This window comes from Plecotus auritus (genome assembly GCF_963455305.1).
Source record: "Plecotus auritus genome assembly, chromosome: 5".
Lineage (NCBI taxonomy): Eukaryota > Metazoa > Chordata > Mammalia > Chiroptera > Vespertilionidae > Plecotus > Plecotus auritus.
In genome coordinates this window covers 37,203,226-37,221,747 of record NC_137776.1, presented here as the reverse complement: position 1 = coordinate 37,221,747, position 18,522 = coordinate 37,203,226, and the positions used below count along the sequence as shown (strand labels likewise).

Here is an 18,522-nt window from a genome sequence, read left to right as displayed (position 1 = left end):
CGTGGGTTTCAAACATTCTTCCAACCAGAAACCCACTAAGTGAAAAAGGCTCATCCCACAGTTGAAAGCTGTGCATCTACCCTGAGGGTCATTCGAGACTCCTGCTTAGACAAGTCCTTCTCTCCAATCGTCAGAAACTTTCCGGCGAGACAGCTACTTCCCCCTGAACTGCGGACACAAAGATTTCACACGATCAACCCCATGAGACAAATGGTCCAAAAAATTAAGACACTTGGAGGAATTATAGGGGAATAAAGCATTTATTAATTTACAGTAACATAGGAAGATGTCCGTCGTAGTTTTGAAAGCTCTTAACCAGGTACAAGTGCAAGAGCAGTGGGTCCCAGCCACTGTGGTCAAACACACTCATCACAAAGCTGAGGGGACGCTGTGCTCAGTGGCGGTCCTTATCTGTGCCATGTCCCGGGCACACAGGAGCTGTGCACACACCAGGCAGAGGACTCTGCTGGCTGAACTGCAGCAGCACACTGTGGTTTTATATACGAGAGAGTGGTGTCCATAAACACCACACTTAGACTGGACTTATGCACATTCGTACATTACTTGGTAGGAATCCGAAAACAAAGCAACTTAAAAAGAAAGGATACCCACGCATTCCAGACACTGAGCAATTACATTCCCAAGCAACAGAAGTCACTCCTCCTCACCTCACTTCTCCATCCTATTACCGCCTAGAGCATATAGAGTAGATTCTGCACAAGATACAGAGGAGAGTCTCTCATGGACTCGGGAGTGGCCAGCGGGCCACCACTGCAGGGACGCTGGCCCTGTCAACGCCAGGATGTAGCATGCACTTCCAACCATACCACACAGGGACCTCAGAGCTCGCTCCTGGATGAGGCAACAACACCACTACACTGTCCTTCAACAGCGCACAGGCCACTTCAGGATCCAAGAGGACTTTCTCACCACTGTGTAAACACACCACTGCTGAACTGTGGGTCCCCGACTTTGGGAATTCAGAGATGGGCAAACTTGAGAAATTCTGTAGCTTGACAAAAGGCAGCCAACAATTTGTTTTGCAACCAAGATTTAAAAAAAAAAAAATTGCCCCCTATTACCACCTTCATTAAAGGACATTTTATCACCCAAATTAAGAACATAATCTCAGAATAAAAGACAACACTCTAGGTTGAATAAACTGGACTTTCTAAGTTATACTTCCGACCTGCACAGAGCCCGCTGTGCCCAAGACCTAGCTGTGTACCCCAGGACTCTCCTGCCCCAGGGGACACAACCCGATCCCCAAGGTCCCAGACCCTATGGCACCCGCATCATCACTCACTGAGGAGAGGGACCACAGTCACCAGGACAGCAGCTGACACGTGACAGGGATTGCTCAAGCACAACGTGCTTCCCATACATTCTCCTTGTAAGCCCTGCAGGGAAGGCACAGCCTCGCTAAGCGCAGCTTCCCTGCCCACGGGCCTGCCCAGGCACAGATGCTTCTCTGGGGCAGGGCATCCTCTGCTCAGTCCTGTGCTTGCTGTTCCTCTTCCTACTTCTGCATGAAACATTCACTTGAAGAATCAATTCATGGAAGATGAAAAAAACTTAAAAATGATGGCACTCAGGCCTGATAACAGAAACATATTCTACATTAGGAAACTGCCAATTGTCCTTTCTTCTTAAAAGTATCTGTTTAACAAGTACACATTGACTAAAACATCCAATTTCAGAACCAAACATCAAAACTAAAGTATCTCTGCCTTAAACACTTTTACGGAATAAAGCCAGGTATAAATAAATAAATATATAAATAAACAACATGAAAAGGCACAAACGTGGCACAGGTGGGTTTGGGAAATACATTCCACACCCCACCCAGGGTGCCAAAGCTGAGTTCTCGGAGTTATCAACGCTGCCCCCACCCATGCCCACCCCAGCCCATCTGTCCACAGCAGCCAAGGCCCAGAGCTCAGGACTATGGAGACAGTCAGAGGTGCTGCGGACTAGGCTGGGGGCGCTTGGCTCCTTCCCACTGGTTGCCGGTGCCCTTTCCTGGAGAAGGCTCGGGCCAGCCAGGCAGCAGCCTCAACTCTTGGGCACCCGGGGCTTAGAAACATGGTTGTATAAAGTGCTCTGATAGAAAGTTATTGTTCCTATGCTGTGGCCCACCATTGCCGACAAAAGACAAGGAGCTTTAGTGAAGTGTCACTCTAAACAACAAAGGGGCCTTAAGCAGCTGACTGTTCACACTGTCCCCAGGCTCACGTTTGGCAGCTATGAAGTTTCAGGCAGGCTGACCTCCAAATTGTAGGAATTCTGAAAAAACTCACCAGACACTGGCTGAACCCAGGGAGCATCCCGTCCTCTGGAAAGGAAGAGGTGAGGTCCGGCCCTGTGCAGCCGGAAGGTCTCGCCTGCACGTGGGGGGCTCCTGGGCTGGCAGCAATCCCAGGGGCTGCTGTCCAGAAAGCCCTGAACACCGCCACCCTCTACCCAGGACAGTGATGGGGAGCTGTGTCCTCAACAGGCCCTGCAGACAGCACTCAGCAGGGCAGGCGCAGAACACACATAACTCTGCAACCTGGCTCACCTGGAGAGTGCCTGAGCCAAAGGAGCAGCAGAAAAAGGGGACCCAGGATTGGGAAAGCTCAAAGGTGAGCTAAGCACCACTCCTGAAACTCCTCCTTTAGGGCCCAGGTGTGAGAGCGAGCCCCACCCACAGCCCAAATGTCAGGTGACAACCCGCTCACCTCTCACATACCACCACCCCAGCAGGCCAGGGGAGACCTGACCTCACCACTATCCACTTAGGTTCTAAGAACACCACCAAGACATCAGGTCCCAAAGAGAGAGGAGCAATCACCAAACAAAGGTGTTTGTCCACAGGACACCAGCAGCTGACAGCCTGGCCGCACCAAGGACAGGTGGTTGCCACGCTGATGTGTGCAGGGACTAGGAGACAGGCAGCGCTGCAGGTCTCTTTTCCCACTGCACCTGGCAGTGGATGCTGCTGGGCAGGCCTTGGTCTGCAAGCTCCTCAGAGTGAAATGGCAGGAAACTCGGGACCTGTGGCACGATGCCAAGCAGTCGGGTACCAGAACAGGTATAGCGCTGGGGAATGCAGACGCCCTCTCTTTTGATTGCAAACAAATGCAGGCACTGCCTTTGAGAGAACACAGCCAATCCTTGCAGCCAGGAAACCAGCCTTGACTGAAGACAGTAGGACTCCCCACCACAAGGAGAGAACACTGAACTGGCAAGGAAGGGGTGTGCGTACAACATGTGTCACGTGTCAACCCCAGGAGCAAGGGACAACCAGCAAGTTCATGAACTGTGTTTCTGCACTCTACTTTTTTACCAAAAACTCCCTTCTCATTTGATATCAGAAGGATGAATCAAACAATTAAATTGAGAAGTGAAACCACAGACAGAAGCACAGCTCTGGAAAGTGCTGAGTTCTCCAACCACAGCCTGCACCTGCACACATTTCCAGGCCCACTCATCCATCTGCAGCTGGGAAAATCCAAAACAGACACTGAGGAAGAATAACATGAAGTTCTGTATGAGCCTCTCAGCTGATAATGACCCAGAGACTGTCCGATGTCCAAGACCTGAGATGGAATTACAACCCAGAAGAACAAGGCCATCTGCCTAGCAACAGCCAAATGTGATCTGTCAGCACAGGATGGGCTCACAGGGGCAAGAAGCAGGTCCAGCTTCCCCGCAGATCACCTCCTTCCGCGCTGCAAACCACCGCTGCACTGCCTTCTACTCGTACAGCAGGAACTTTTTTATGGGGTCTGGCAGCGGCAGTGAAGGAATCAGATGGAGTCGGTACTTGCCAAGAGCTCTTCTCACAGCCACACGGCACAGATTCAGCAAAGCCCTGGGGACACCTGGGAGGCCGTGGGAAGGAATGGAGAGAAAGAGGAGAGAGATTAATTCCTCTCCTAACTCTGAGGAGCAAAGGCTGGCTGTGACTGACAGGCACAGATGATCACTGCCAACTTCCCAATTTTAGAGCGAGGAGCACGAGCCGTGGTGAAAAAGGCCTTGCTACCTGCTCCTTCTATCTGCAAAAGCAGGGAAATCCTCATTACCTGGGGCACCTGCTGGCTGACAGCATCTCCTCAACTGTGTTCAATTCCCCACACAGAGAAGTCAGAGCTGACCACTGAAAGCTCCGGCAGGTGTAAACACTGCCCCCACCCTCTGTCAGGGTTTGCTCTGGGTCAATCCAGAAGCCTCACAGGGGTCTGGGAGAGCGGGTAAGGAGGACAGGCTGACAATTTTGCTCCGAGTCAAAAAAACCTAGCCATGTCTCTGACTTGGGCAACAGGCATGAACATAGATAGGCAGCTTAATTCTATCAGAACAGCTCTAACCACCAGGTCTCCCGAGGAAGGCCCATAGGAGCACGTATCAGTGACAGTTCCAGTGAACCCAACAACCAAGTACAACAAAGTCAAGTTTGTACGAGGTGAGGGCCAGCTGTCAACCCAGATGCCCAGGACTCAGGCAGCAATGAGGGTGGGAAGGGGCAGGTCAGAGGGCACAGTGGCCTGCACAGGATACTCGAGATAAATTCCAAGCCCCGGAGAGCCTCTGACAAGACCCAGCCCCATCAACTGCAAACTCTGGCTGTCAACATATTAATGCATTAGCAAAATCTTTGTGCATAAATAAGCAAATGATGGACTTATTCTAACAGAAATTAGACTTATCACACAATCCCAAACCAAAGAAAGAGAAATGGGAAACCCTAAAAGATGGGCTTATAATTTGTTCAAGGCAAACATTTAAAAACCAAATTAGAGCCCTAGCTGGTTTGCTCAGTGCTTAGAGCATCAACCCGGGGACTGAAGTGTCTCAAGTTTGATTCTGGTCAAGAGCACGTACCTGGGTTGCAGGCTTGATCCCCAGCCCGTCGGGGTGCATGCAGGAAGCAACCAACTGATGTGTCTCTCTCACATTGATGTTTCTCTCTCTGTATCTCTCCCCCTCCTTTCCACTCTCAAAAAAATCAATGGAATACATATCCTCGGGTGAGGATTAAAAAAAGATGTCTTATAAAAATTAAATAGAAGTGAAAAAATTTGGGGTCACAAAGCAGAGCAAAGGGGGAAAAATATATAATTTTAGGAGCTTTGAGAACATGTACTTTTATAGATTTCCTGGTATCAGCTCTTGGTATCTAGGAATTCTAAAGAGAATACCGATCTGGAAGACCATTCTGGAAAAGTTCTAGCCCTAACCGAAGATTCTGGCCATGTGCTTAGTTGGAGGTGTGTTTTTTTTAATTACTACAACTTGGTTCATTCGAGTGTCCCAAACTGACAGCAAGTCAGAGCTGAATTCGGGCCGCTTACTTCTGGCCTCTTTAAAGACCTGCAGGGCCTCGGGATCCACCTTCCTTCTGCCTCTGGACTCTGGGCCCAGGGACTCCCACTTCACCAGGTTCAGGTTGGCTCCAAACTCCACGAGCAGACTCACAAAGGCCGCCTCACAGCCGTGACGCAAGACGGCATCCATGACGCACCCGGGGGAGCCCCTGCAGAAACCCTGCGTGTTGACAGGCCCGTTGCAGTTGAAGTCGGGGTTCGCCCCTGCCTGGAGCAGAAGCTTGAAGCACTGGAGGTTGTGGTAGGCTGCGCTGATATACAAAGGGCAGACAACCAAGGAGGTGAGGCGCCGGGAAAAGGGCGGCCGGATGTCAGGAAAAATGTGGTGGTTGATGTCGACGTCAGCCCCGTACCTACAGGGGAAACACAGGGATGGATCAGACCTTGCAGGGGACTAATGGTGTCAACAGATTCCCACGCACCCCAAGGAGATGAGCACTGGGGACCACTGGAGACGCCACAGTTCACATCAGTCTCATTACTTCCAGCAAGTAAGCGGGAGTTAGGAACCTGTAACCCACTCACAAATTCGTAAAGAAATTCTCTCAGCCGAAACCGGTTTGGCTCAGTGGATAGAGCGTCGGCCTGCGGACTGAAGGGTCCCGGGTTCGATTCCGGTCAAGGGCATGTACCTTGGTTGCGGGCACATCCCCAGTGGGGGGTGTGCAGGAGGCAGCTGATCGATGTTTCTCTCTCATCGATGTTTCTAGCTCTCTATCCCTCTCCCTTCCTCTCTGTAAAAAATCAATAAAATATATTTTTAAAAAAAAAAAAAAAAAAAAGAAATTCTCTCAAATCTTCAAAGATCCAACAATCCCACATCTAAACTATTAAACAAAGGAAAACTTCCAAATTTATCTTATGAGATCACTAAAACAATATTCCCCAAACCTGATAAAGGCCACACCATAAATAAAAACTACCAACTAACTTCACTTATGTTAGCAAAGATCCAAAAACATTAAGAAAGCAACATACCAGGACCTCATGGGGATTACTGCAAGAATGCCAGGGTAGTTCCAATATTAGAAACGCTATTGAGATAACCCATCATATTCAGAGAACTAAGGGGAGAATCATGTTTACCTCTATAGATGCAAAAGAAAAGGCACATGATAAAACTCAATACTTACGCACGTTTAAAAACTCTAATAAGACAGTAAGTGATAGATGTTTCCTTAACACAATGAAAAAGACTTCCTCACCCCAGAAGTCAGGAAATACTTGGCTTTCCCACTAAAGGCAGGAGCAACGCACACTCCTACCTTCTGGCCCACTGTTCTGAGAGGTACTGTAAATAAAGGTACTAGTGCAATTAGACAAGAGGAAAAAATGAGCTGATTAAGATGGGAAAGGAAGGCCATGACTGTGTCTGGAAAGCCCTAAATAATTACTGAAAACACACTAACAAGCAATGAGCTTTATTACAGTAGCAAGTTGTAAAACAACAGCCTTCATATATACAAACAAAAACAAGGTCAAAGATAAAGTGGGAAAGACTGCATTTATGATAGCAAAATAAATATTAAAGTGAGATAGCTAAGCATAAACTTAACAGTGTATCCAAGATTTGCATGAGGAAAATTATAAAATAAAGTTGACCCTCAAAGGTGGGTTTGCACCACATGGGTCCACTTATACGCGGATTTTTTTCAATATTCAGTTGGCCCTCTGTATCCCTGGGGCTTTGTAGCTACAGATTCAACCAACCACAGTTTGAATACAGCATTTTGATCTGTGGGTGGGAATCTCGGTTGTGAGGGCCAACTGTATGCATTGTTCTATGTCATTTTATATAAGGGACTTCAGCATCTGTGAATTTTGGTATCTGTGAGGGTCCTAGAACCAACCCCTCCACCCCCAGGGATACTGAGGTACAACTACAGTTAAGTTTTGGAAGACTCAAAAGTTACACTCAGATTTTAGACGGCACGCAGCACAGCACCCCTAACTCCCAGGGTCAACTGTACATTGATTTATAGACTTGACTTTAAACCATGTAAATATACAGAGTGGGCAAAAGTAGGCTTACCATTATAATACAAATAAATAATACAATAATTAATAATAATACAAGAACAAACACTATTTTGCACTCACAACTGTAAATCCACTTTTGCCCACCTGTGTGTTGTAAAGCATATCCTATACTAGTGGCCCGGTGCACGAAATTCATGCACATTAAAAGGGGATTAAAGGAAATAATTCAATATTGCTATTTGCCCTTTCTCTATAATAGGAGTGTGAGAGATGAAAGAAAATTAGTAAAATGTATATGAAAACCTTCCTCCTGTCAGAGTCTGGGGCGCACCACGGGACCCAGAGTCAAGTCCCCGCCCACCCAAATGCGCCTCAAAATCACGTGAGACCCGGACCCTGAGGCTGCCCTCCCCACCCCTCATTGGCCTAGATCCAGACCCAGCCAGTCCTACCCTTGTAAAGCCCCACCGGGCAGGGGACGTAGCCTCAGGTCCCCTGGCCTGGCGCCAGGATGGGGGGCATGGCCTGAGGTCCCCCGTCAAGCCCTGCCAGGCGGGGGGGGCGCAGCCTCAGGTCCCCCAGCCCAGCACCAGGAGGGGGGCACAGCCTCGGGTCCTCCTTCAAGCCCCACCGGCAGAGGGGTGCAGCCTCAGGTCCCCCATCAAGCCCCGCTGAGGGGGGGTGCGGCCTGAGTTCCCCCAACCCAGCACTGGGGGTGCACCTTGAGGTCCCCTGTCAAGCCCCGCCAGGCAGGGGGGCGCAGCCTCAGGTCCCCTGGCCCGGTGCTGGGGCAGAGGGTGCGGCCTGAGGTTCCCCGGCCTGGTGCCGGGGTGGGGGGGCACAGCCTAAAGTCCCCTGTCAAGCCCCATCTGGTGGGGGGCGTGGCCTGAGGTCCCCCAACCTGGCGCTGGGGCAGGGGGAGCAGCCTGAGGTCCCCTAGCCCAGCACCAGGACAGGAAGTGCACCTTGAGGTCCCCTGTCAAGCCCTGCCAGGTGGGTGGACATGGTCTGAGGTCCCCTGTCAAGCCCCATGGAGGTGGGGGAGGGCATAGCCTCAGGTCCCTGCTGATTGCTCGTTAAGGCTCCTTATGGGAACTTGGCCTCAGCTGTGGGTGCAGCCATCTTTGTGACAGAGTGATGGTCAATTAGCATATTCCCTCTTTATTAGATAGGATAATAAAAGCCTTATAACATGTAATACCTTAATTAATAAAGAAATTTTTAAAAAGCCTTATATGCTAAGTGTCCAACCATTTGACCATTCGACCAGTCGCTATGACACACACTGACCACCAGGGGGCAGATGTTCCAACCAGTAGGTTAGCTTGCTGCTGGAATCTGGCAGATTGGGACTGGGCAAGATGGGCCGGACACACCCTAGAGCCCTCCCGCGGTCTCTCCCTGGCCCTGATCAGCCCGATTGGGACTGGGTGAGACAGGCTGGACATGCCCTGGAGCCCTCCCATGGTCCCTCCCCGGCCCCAATCATGTACCAGTGGGGTCCCTTGGCCTGGCCTGCACCTCTCACAATCTGGGACCCCTCGAGGGATGTTGGAGAGATGGTTTCAGCCTGATCCCCGCAGGCCAGGATGAGGGACCCCACTGGTGCATGAATCTGAGTACCAGGCCTCTAGTTATTAAATAAAGAGCAATCCCTAAAAACTGAAAGCAAAAGAAACACTTGAACCCAACTGTGTACCAGCTGGTGCCATCAGGTATACTACACATCCAGACGGGCTGGCTTGCTGGGTGCATCAGTCACCTGGAAGGATGAGGACAGGAAGCACAGGGAGGTTCATACAGCCCCCAGGTGGGCTGCTCAAGGGTCCCTGAGCTAATCCCTAAGGCTGTCCCAGAGCCTCCTCCTCTCACTCCTAGTGGCAGCCCAGGAAGTAGGAAATGATCTCACCCGGGCGGGCGTGTACCAGCCAGTCTCTAAAGGACTCTACAGAGAGAGCCTTCAGGGCCCCCACAAGGACTGGCCTTGTCACTGCATTCAGGACACATTCTATCAGGCATTTGGAGTTTTCCTAGGCCAAGCACAAGCTACCAATCTGGGTCATTTTATTCTAAGCAGGGGCCGCTGACTACAGCGGGCAGGGAGACCTGCTCAGGATGTCAGCATACTGGCCAAGTGAAGAGGGTGCCTGCTGAGGGTGCCTGGTATGGGGTGGGTGAGGGGACATGTGTGGGAAGGGGCAGTGGTAATAGAAGATGGTTGTAAAGTATACCTCTCCACAAAACAGTCATTAATAGAGATTGGATTGCAAAATAAGTAAATATGTTAAGGACAGGGAAACCAGGTCTCTCTGGTTGGAAAAGAGAAGCTGGAGGCATCCACGTGAACACCTACCTGCTGATGTTCACAGACAGAGAAACATAGATCGAATGTGTGTAAGTGGCTGCACAGTAGGAGGGCCTGGAAACAGTGACACCACACGCAATAAGCACTCCTTGTGTCTGATCTTGGTTTCTAAACACATTCTCCACTCAAAGAAACCAGGACTCAAATTCCAGGGCTGAGACAGAAAGCTCAAGATGAGCCTAGAATAGCTTGTTATGTGAGAAAGTGGGGAACTGCTCAAAGATGGGGATGTGTCCAAAGACAGAGAGATGGCTGGCTGGGGGTCCCGAAGACAAATCTGACACAATTAAAGCATCAAAATAATTAACAATATAATCAAATAATAACTCAGTGGGTAATACAGGAAACCATGAGTCTAACATAAATAAATGAATTAAAAATCTGATGAGGAATAGGAGATATGCATGTTTGCAAAGTATACCTCTCCACAAATTAATTAATTACAGAGGGAAAAAGAATAACCTGGCAGATGCCATGTTAACCACAAAGTCACCGTGACGTCAGCAGTATCAGGAACAACTGGAATCACGTGCAGCCTCACAGAATGCAGTAGGAAGCACAGCCTCACTTCCGGGGGTCCTGGCAAAGATGCAGTACCTACTCTAATCGAGTAAACACCAGACAGCCGGCACCTGTGGCCTTGAGCCAGTCCTGCTGTGCCTCCCAAGCTTTGTCATCACACACTTCATCTGAATTAGGAAATGGGAGTTTGTAGGCAGTATGACGAGGGGGCAGAGGGAACAGCACTGTTTCTATGCATTCCTCAAAATGGCTGGCCTGCAGTCACAGCCAGCACCAGGCTTGTGCTCTGTCCCAGTGTCCTGTGGAACCTGCACTGCCACTCTCCAGCAGCACTGGCCTATTGTAAAGAAAAGACGGCATATGGACCTCCCACTGACGCCACCGTGTGGCATCATCGGACACGACAAGTGCAAACATCACTCCCAGACATCCTAGGAGGAAGGAGGGAAACGTTCTAAAACACACACCAAACCATGCAGAAACTCTTATTTCATTTCACACACTCAATCAATTAAGAAAAGGAGAACTAGGTTTCAAGCATTGATTTTTTTTTTCCTCATTCTCAGGGGTTTGTTTTCCAAAATGTTTGTAATTTTGGGCAATATGACAATCTGGTATTAGCTGAGCTGTGGGAAAGACAGCCCTGCATCAACTCATAAAAATATATTGGATGAGAGCCAGTTCATTTTAATCCTGAATATTTTCCAAAATTCCCTACTGCTTTTAATATCACTGGCAAGGAACCCCTGGGACAACTCAATAAATCAACATAACATGCACATAGAGAAATACCACTCCTTACCTTTGTTAAAAAGCATCAGCAACATACACCGTAACGGAACGGAGGCTTAGTTGCAGAGGACACAACTAACAGTGCCAGAAGAAAGCCCAGCCTGGGGAAATGGTGGGAAGGCAGGGAATGCTCAGGTCGGATTGTCCATCAGGAACCAACCACATCACTCCCATTTCCCAAGTCACTGACCTCATCACTTAGAACATACAAACTTTCAATAGGGTAGCACGTGTTGTGGGGACCTCACTGTGAAAGCAGTGTCCGTGCTCCAGGAGGGAACCAGATGACTTAATGACCTTTCTCCACAGGGCACTGCGAGTGCATCTCTCAAAGCCAGGCCTGCACTTAATTCAAAGCAGCCGTGCGTCAAGACGACTGAAGTGCCCAGAGGGATCTCAGGGACCAAGATGAAACTTCACTGATTGATCCTACTCAGAAACATTTCCAAATTAATGACTTATGTTCTCCAAGATGCAAAAATACAGGGCTCAGCTTATCAGGCCAGAAAGCCTGGAAAAGAAGGAGAAAAGGCATCACCGCTCTATCATCCTCAATATCACAGCCATATCATCCCATTTTCCTTCCCAAAGATCAATTTCATAGCCATTTAGTACAGAATGGAATAAATATATTCTCGGTACCTGATTTCAAAACCATGTTCTGTGCTGGGCAAGGGGAATGTCAGGTCCCTCTCCTCGAACCACCCCACTGCAACCTGTAACAACAGAAACCTTACCTAGTCCTTTGACTCTGAGAACCGGCTACCTAAACTGCACTCAGTCAACCACAGAGGAGCTGCCTCCTGAGTAAGGGAGGGAAAAGAGCATCTTTGGTAGAAAGAAGTCACTGGAGATATAGAAAATGAAAATGCAACCTGATTCAAGTAAGGAAAAAAAGTAACCACCAGTGTAATTAAAATAAGACCACAAACCATCTAAAACGCTAGAAAGAGAAAGCAAAGAAAGCATAGATCATGGAACAAAGACATAAGTTGAAGAACAGTTAAGAAACAGACCTAACAGCAGCTACAGCAATAATGTTAACTGTACTAAAAACAAAGAACCTCAGACAGTCAAATAATAAAGGTGAACACCAAGATTAACCTGAGAAGATTAAAGCTCACAGTTACAGAGTGCTAAGTAAAGGAGCCTTCAATGAAACTAATAGGTTTTTCATTCAAAAAAAAACCTTTTGTTTTGATAATAAGCATAATCAATAAGCAAGAATTTTTATGAACTCAATTAGCATCAAAATACAGAAAGCAAAAACTACTAGAAATACAGGGGAAACAAATCACAACAGTGATTAGACAGTAACAGAGTCTCTGAATTTGGTTAAAAATGTAAAAACAGAGAGAGGAATTCTGAATCACATAATTGAGGCAACCATATTGTACCACGCAAAAAAACACCCATGGTCGCCCTAACTGGTTTGGCTCAGTGGATAGAGCGTCGGCCTGTGAGCTGAAGGGTCCCAGGTTCGATTCCGGTCAAGAGCATGTACCTTGGTTGCGGACACATCCCCAGTAGGGGGTGTGCAAGAGGCAGCTGGTCGATGCTACTCTCTCATTGATGTTTCTAATTCTCTATCCCTCTCCCTTCTTCTCTGTAAAAATCAGTAAATTAAAAAAATAAAAACCATGGTCATGTACTTTGGTACAAGCACCCACAACAATGTAGTCTCACATTCACAAAAAGATATTTAATTCAAAGAATCCCCAAAATGGAAATTAGATGGGCCATATTATCTGAGCACAATACGATGCACAATACGATACAATTAGATAAAACTTTCTTCTCCATAACTATAAGAACAAAGAAGAACTACACTTGCCTGGCCAGTGTGGCTCAGTGGTTGAGCATTGAACCAGGAAGTCATGGTTGTATTCCCAGTCAGGGCACATGCCCAGTTTGCGGAGCTGGATCCCCAGGGTGGGGCGTGCAGGAGGCAGACAATCAATGATTCTCTCTCATCATTGATGTTTCTATCTCTCTCTCCCTCTCCCTTCCTCTCTGAAATCAATAAAAATATATATTTAAAAAAAAAGAAGACCTCAACTTCAACTGCATTTAAAAATGAGGAAAAAGCCTAGTGGAATCGCCAAAGCTATAGGCAAATATTTACATTATTAATCAAGAAAAATGTGAATAAGCATATAACTCAAAAGTTATGGAAAACAGAGATTAAAAATAGCAATTAATCAGTAAAAAAAATAAGAGAACTGATACAGGTAAGAAGAAACTCTTTAAAAAGATAAACAAAATAGACAAATCCTCTAACAAGTCTAATTTGAGAGAGAGAGAAAAAAAAAACAAGCAAATATGGAAAACAAGGATTGAGACCATGGCTGCAGTTCCCCATGGTGGCTGTCAGAGGCCATGGGGGCCAGGCCTGGCAGTACTGACCTGATGAGGGCCTTCAGTATGTCGGCCCTGCCCACGCGAGAGGCGTGGTAGACCGGGGTGCTGCGATGGTGCCGGCTTCCATTGGGGTCAGCCCCGGCTTCAAGGAGGATCTGGGCACTCTCCAGGTGTCCATTCACCACGGCCACATACAGGGCCGTCTGTCCCTTCACATCCACGAGGTCCACCTCGGCCCCCTTCCGGATAAGGAAGTCCACACAGTTCCCATGGCCAGCAGTGGCCGCGATGCGCAGCGGTGTGCAGGGAAGCCAGCCACAGCACCAGACAGACTTCTCGTTGATGCGACTGAGAGAGAACACAGGGATCCAGGCCGTGAGGGTCGGCACTGGGAAACCCATAAGCTGCTGTGCCTCCCCTCGTATTGAGACTAGAAACAGAGAATAGGGGGCCAAGCTCCTAAAACAGTCACCCCTTTGCTTCCACAGCACTCACATGTTCACCCTGCTGGACCCATTCTACAGAAAAGAAATCCAAGGCCCAGGTACACGGATGGACACTAGAGAAGATCTCGGGCTGCTCCACAGTGGGGAAGGGTCTGCCTAGGGAGGCGGGGCAGCATGGAGGACAGCACTCACGGGAATCTGGTCAGGCCTCCAGGCCCCTTTTCCCCAGCTTGGGCCTACCTGCGAAGGCTTAAGGTTGGACCACACTCTGGGCCTTGGTATTCTCCCTGGGACTAGGTGACCACTGTGGTCCCTCTGATCTGACACAGCACAAGTAACAGCCTGTAGGAACCACTAAAGCTGCACAGGGCCTACCCTCCTGGCCAACACCAATGGAGGGAACCTGTGCAGACTCAGCGCTCATCGGAAGTGACAATCAGACCAGGGCTCCCTATCCAGGAATGCCATCCGTGCAACCCACTGACCCTCCAAGCCACCAACTGAGGCACGTTTCACCTCAAGTTCCCCAAGCAGCCTTGGACACCACTCAGGAACCCAGACCACAGGAGCAGTGACCCAGAAATGTGCAGTGGGTCCAGGCTCGTCCTTCAGCTGGAAACTAGCTCCCACTGGCCAAGGAGGCCAAGGAACGCTCCAGGACACCTCACCAAAGAAATACATAGCAGCAAAAACACCGTCAGCAAGCAGGAGCCACTGTACTTGAGTATAGAAAGAAGTACTTGGAAAAGCAATATAAAAACCATGGATCTAAAACCTAGCTGAACTCTACATTATTCTGCTATTTTTATTCTACTGGTAAGCAGCAAATTAAGGTTTGCTTTGGACTTGAGTCATTCACATTGAATATCTGTGTGTAATCCACCTGATGTCTTTGTATAACAATTCTTTATGGACATTTAGAGCTTTTTCTTAATATTAATATCTGTTGTAAGGGATTAATACTGAGGTATTATAAGGAAAAGCAGAAAGAAACCTATTTCTATAGTGTTAGAAACCCTTTCTTTTTAATCCTCACTAGAGAATATATTTTCATTTGTTTTGTTTAAATATTATTTCTTGTTGTTAATCCTCACCCGAGGACATTTTTTCCATTAATTTTTTCATAGAGAGTGGAAGAGAGGGAGGGAGGGAGGGGGGAGAGAGAGAGAAACATCGATGTGAGAGAGACACGTCAGTTGGTTGCCTCCCACACACACCCTGACCAGGGCTGAGAATCGAACCTGAAACTTAGCTACGTGCCCTTCACCAGAAATTGAACCCATAACCCTGCGGTGTGTGGGTCAATGCTCTCACTACTAAGCAACACCAGCCAGGGTTATTTTCATAGATTTTTGAGAGAGAGGAAAGAAGAAGGAGAGAGAAATATCTATGTGAGAGAGAAACATCGATCAGTTGCCGCCCATAGGCACCCTGACCAGGGATCGAACCTGCAACCTTTCGGTGTACAGGATGATGCTCCAACCAACTGAGCCACACAGCCAGGGCAAAAACCCTTTTTGGGGGAACTATCCACAAAGTTGGTATTGGATTCCGTGTCTACATGCAGGCATTTCTTCTCTCAACTCAGTCCTGAAGGGGAAAGAAAAACACGGAAAAAGCATGGTGTTGTTCTGGTTGCAGTTTCAAATCTAGTTGGGACTCCAGTCTTAGGCATCCAAGCAATAAGAAAACACCCCAGAAAGAAGAAAGCCCTGAGCTCTCCCAGGTGTCCCAAGTAGGAAGAAGGAGCCGCAAGAGTCCACTGCTGGGAAGAAAGGGCTTGAGCCGCATTAGAGGGACTGACAGGAGTTGGCAGGGTGACAGGCAGGGCACTATGGCACTGTGGACAAAGTGAAGGAGAAAGTGAGCACCCAGCACACGCCTGGCTGCTGAGACAGCTATCCCCAGGCCCTGGAGGCAGATGACCTAGGACCTGAGAAGCCAGAGAGGAGTACACCAGGAATGAGGTCACGTGTGGTACATCAGGTGATTTGAACCCCCAAGGGATAGATAACCAGAAGAAAATATACAAGGAAGATGAATGTAGTATACCACTTAGCGTAAAGAGCCAGAGACTTTCAAAGGGGCATGGCTACCGCTGCTGAAGAGGGTAACCGTGCTGCCTCAGGAGTAACACAGAAGAAGCTGACGCCACGAGGCAAAAGCTGCCAAAAAATATAAAGGTCAAATGACAGAGCTGGACTTGAACTCAGGTCTCCCAGGCCTCAGTATCTGGCTATCTCCTAGGAGTCTGACCACTCCTCCATCTCTTTTGTTCCCTGCCCTCTAAAATTGGAAAGCATCAGGCTCTTCACCTGCAACCAGACTGTGCCTCCCACTTGGGTTGTGAGCCTCAGTTTCGTGCAAACCCACAGGGCCCAAGTACGGGGCAGCCCCCTGACAGCAATGCTCACCTGCGGTAGCTCTCCTCCTGCAACAGGCTCCTGAGGGTCTGGAGGTCCCCCACGTAGGCAGCGTCATGGAGCCTCGTGTCCTCACAGTGCTCCAATGGGTGGTCACAAAACTGCTCCCTCAGCCACTCCTTCAGATTAGGACCTGCACTGAAGAGAGGAGCTCCTGTCAGCTCCGGGAAATCCTGCCCACGCCAACCAAAAGGGGCGCCATCTACAGCAATCCCTTTCCCTCAAGAATAAATCGTTCCCATGCTCCAGAAACTTCCAGAGCACAGAAAAATTTAGAAAGTTTCCCTTAATAGAAGTAGCACATTCCTGACACCAAACCTGACAAGAATAATAATTCTAAAAACATTGGTGAGATGGGGGATGGTGAGCCAAACCTACTTAATATAGAAGATCCTAAGTAAAACAAGACTTTTGAAAACAATTACACAGCCGGGCAGGAGGAAAGGTGAGGACCTCAGGCTGCCTGCATTCACATCCCCACCATGCCAGCGTGGGACCAAGCACAGCTGTACAGCACACCCCTCCAAAGGCAGGCTTTTTCCAGTGCTGAAGATGCTTTTTATAGTCAAACCTCTTTTGCGTGCCTTCGGTATACAAGCCCCTGTGTAAGGACAGCGCCAACCTTTCTTCCACAAGACTCCTCTCTCCACTGGGGAGCAGTTGTCAGTCCTCCTCTCTTCCCAACTGAACACCTCTCATTCCATCCCTCACTCTCACATGAAATGACATCCCAGGCCTTAAGGTCCTGGCTGTCCTGGGGGTCAAAGCCAATACCGGCCAAAGCCCATACCGGCCAAAGCCCAGGGCAGAAGGGGTCTTGCCTGACTTGTTCTTGTTCATTGGGGTGTCCCAGCTCCAGCAAGGTCCAGCCAATACTGAGCCCTCAGTGAATGTTTGGGGGAGGGAGGGAGGAATGCAAAGTGCTACTTGCTCTGGTCTCCAAGTCAACACTGTCTCTTAAGTCGTGGCACGCCTATGAGTAACAGTAGTAAGGTTCTTATTTATTACTAAGGACTAATAAGCTCTTTGGAGGGGATCTCTCTCCAAAGACACATATGAGCATGTAAAGTCCAGAGCACACAAAAGCGGCTGGTACACAGGACAAATTCAGACAACAGGCGAGGAGGGGATCCCAACACAGGTTAACAGGGAAGCTGTCCTGAACACCTGCGAATGATGCACTGCCCTGCCGATTCACATCTGCACAGTAGGAATATTTCAGGGAGAGACCCTACGTCAGATGGCTATTGTGAGTGGTGGGCGTTTCAAACCAAAGTATGACAGGGCTGCCTCCTCTAGACGTGCCGTCACGGAAAGCACGCTGCGAAGGCGTTACCGCTGTGAGTGGGTGTCTTCCCTGGCAGGTGCCCTCAGAGCTGGAAGGTGACCACTATGCTCATACTTGGGGTCCTAACGGGCAGGCAGTTAAAGATGCACGTTCCCTGGGAAAGGACGTCCGGCGCGGGGGCTGCTCCCGCCAGGCCAAGGAGCGAGGGATCGCAGGGGACTGCCCTCACCCCGCTGCCCGCACGTTACCTGCGGGTCCGGGCCCGGCCCGCCCGTCGGGGCCGCCGCCCTCTGCCATGGGCACTCCGACCTTCGGCCCGTCCGCTGCCCGCCTCCCCGGCCCCAGCGAGCCCCGCCGACCGGAACCAGCGGGACGGCGACCACTTCCGGCGCCGCGGGCAGGTAGGTCGCGTCCGGGTAACGATTTCTGACGACCGCGCCCCGCCCGCACGGGCTCCCGGGTTCTCTGCGTCCCGCCTCGCTTCCCAACCGGAGGGCGAACCTGCTTTTTCCCCACACAACACGCAGAGGAGTCTGGGAAAACACGCTCGACGGGGGCGGGGCCTAATTCGCGAGGCCCAGGGAACTGCGGTTGGTCGCGCCCGTCCCCGCCCCCACGGAAAGGGCGTGGCCATCAGCCTGGCGGGTGTGGGCGGGGCCTCGGGTGGGTCCGGAGGCCGGTTCGAGCCCGACCTTAGCCTTGCGGATGCGAGGTCCCCGGGAGTGCGGGTGCGGGGAAGCCTGCACCGGGCAGCAGCGACCTCGCTCCACTATGTCCCCGCGCTCAGCAGTGGGCTCGGAGCAGTCCCGGAGCGCGCGGATGCGAAGATGCGGTCCTCCCAGCTCTGGTCCCGCAGCAGGCTTAGTTGGAGGGTTACCACAGCGCTGGGCTTATGTTAACTTGGTATTCGATGAATGTTCCCCCAAAATTCCTTCCACCAACTGCTGTCAAATCATGTGCATTGAGTCGGTGC

The 18,522-nt window shown here is 49.6% G+C and overlaps 1 protein-coding gene across 2 annotated transcripts; it reads right to left on the bottom strand.

Moving 5' to 3' along the window:
- Positions 1 to 248: 248 nt before the first annotated feature.
- Positions 249 to 18,057, bottom strand: ASB1 (ankyrin repeat and SOCS box containing 1). Of its 2 annotated transcripts, XM_080670824.1 has the most exons (5): positions 17,798 to 18,057; positions 16,253 to 16,394; positions 13,438 to 13,740; positions 5,340 to 5,725; positions 249 to 3,866 (listed from the first exon to the last, which is right to left on the bottom strand). In XM_080670824.1, exons 1-5 carry the CDS (start codon positions 17,844 to 17,846, stop codon positions 3,739 to 3,741), a joined length of 1,008 nt encoding a protein of 335 aa, XP_080526950.1. In that variant the 5' UTR covers positions 17,847 to 18,057; the 3' UTR covers positions 249 to 3,738. The 2 variants fall into 2 exon arrangements, with proteins under 2 accessions (XP_080526950.1, XP_080526951.1); XM_080670825.1 differs by lacking the exon at positions 13,438 to 13,740.
- Between the last annotated feature and the right edge of the window lie 465 nt (positions 18,058 to 18,522).

Coding starts and splice junctions, on each gene's coding strand:
- ASB1 (XM_080670824.1), bottom strand. CDS start 17,846: ATGGCAGAGGGCGGCGGCCCCGACGGGCGGGCCGGGCCCGGACCCGCA. Junction 13,741..16,252: donor CAGGAGGAGAGCTACCGCAG/GTGAGCATTGCT, acceptor GTTCTCTCTCAG/TCGCATCAACGAGAAGTCTG. Junction 5,726..13,437: donor ATACTGAAGGCCCTCATCAG/GTCAGTACTGCC, acceptor TTTCCCCTGTAG/GTACGGGGCTGACGTCGACA.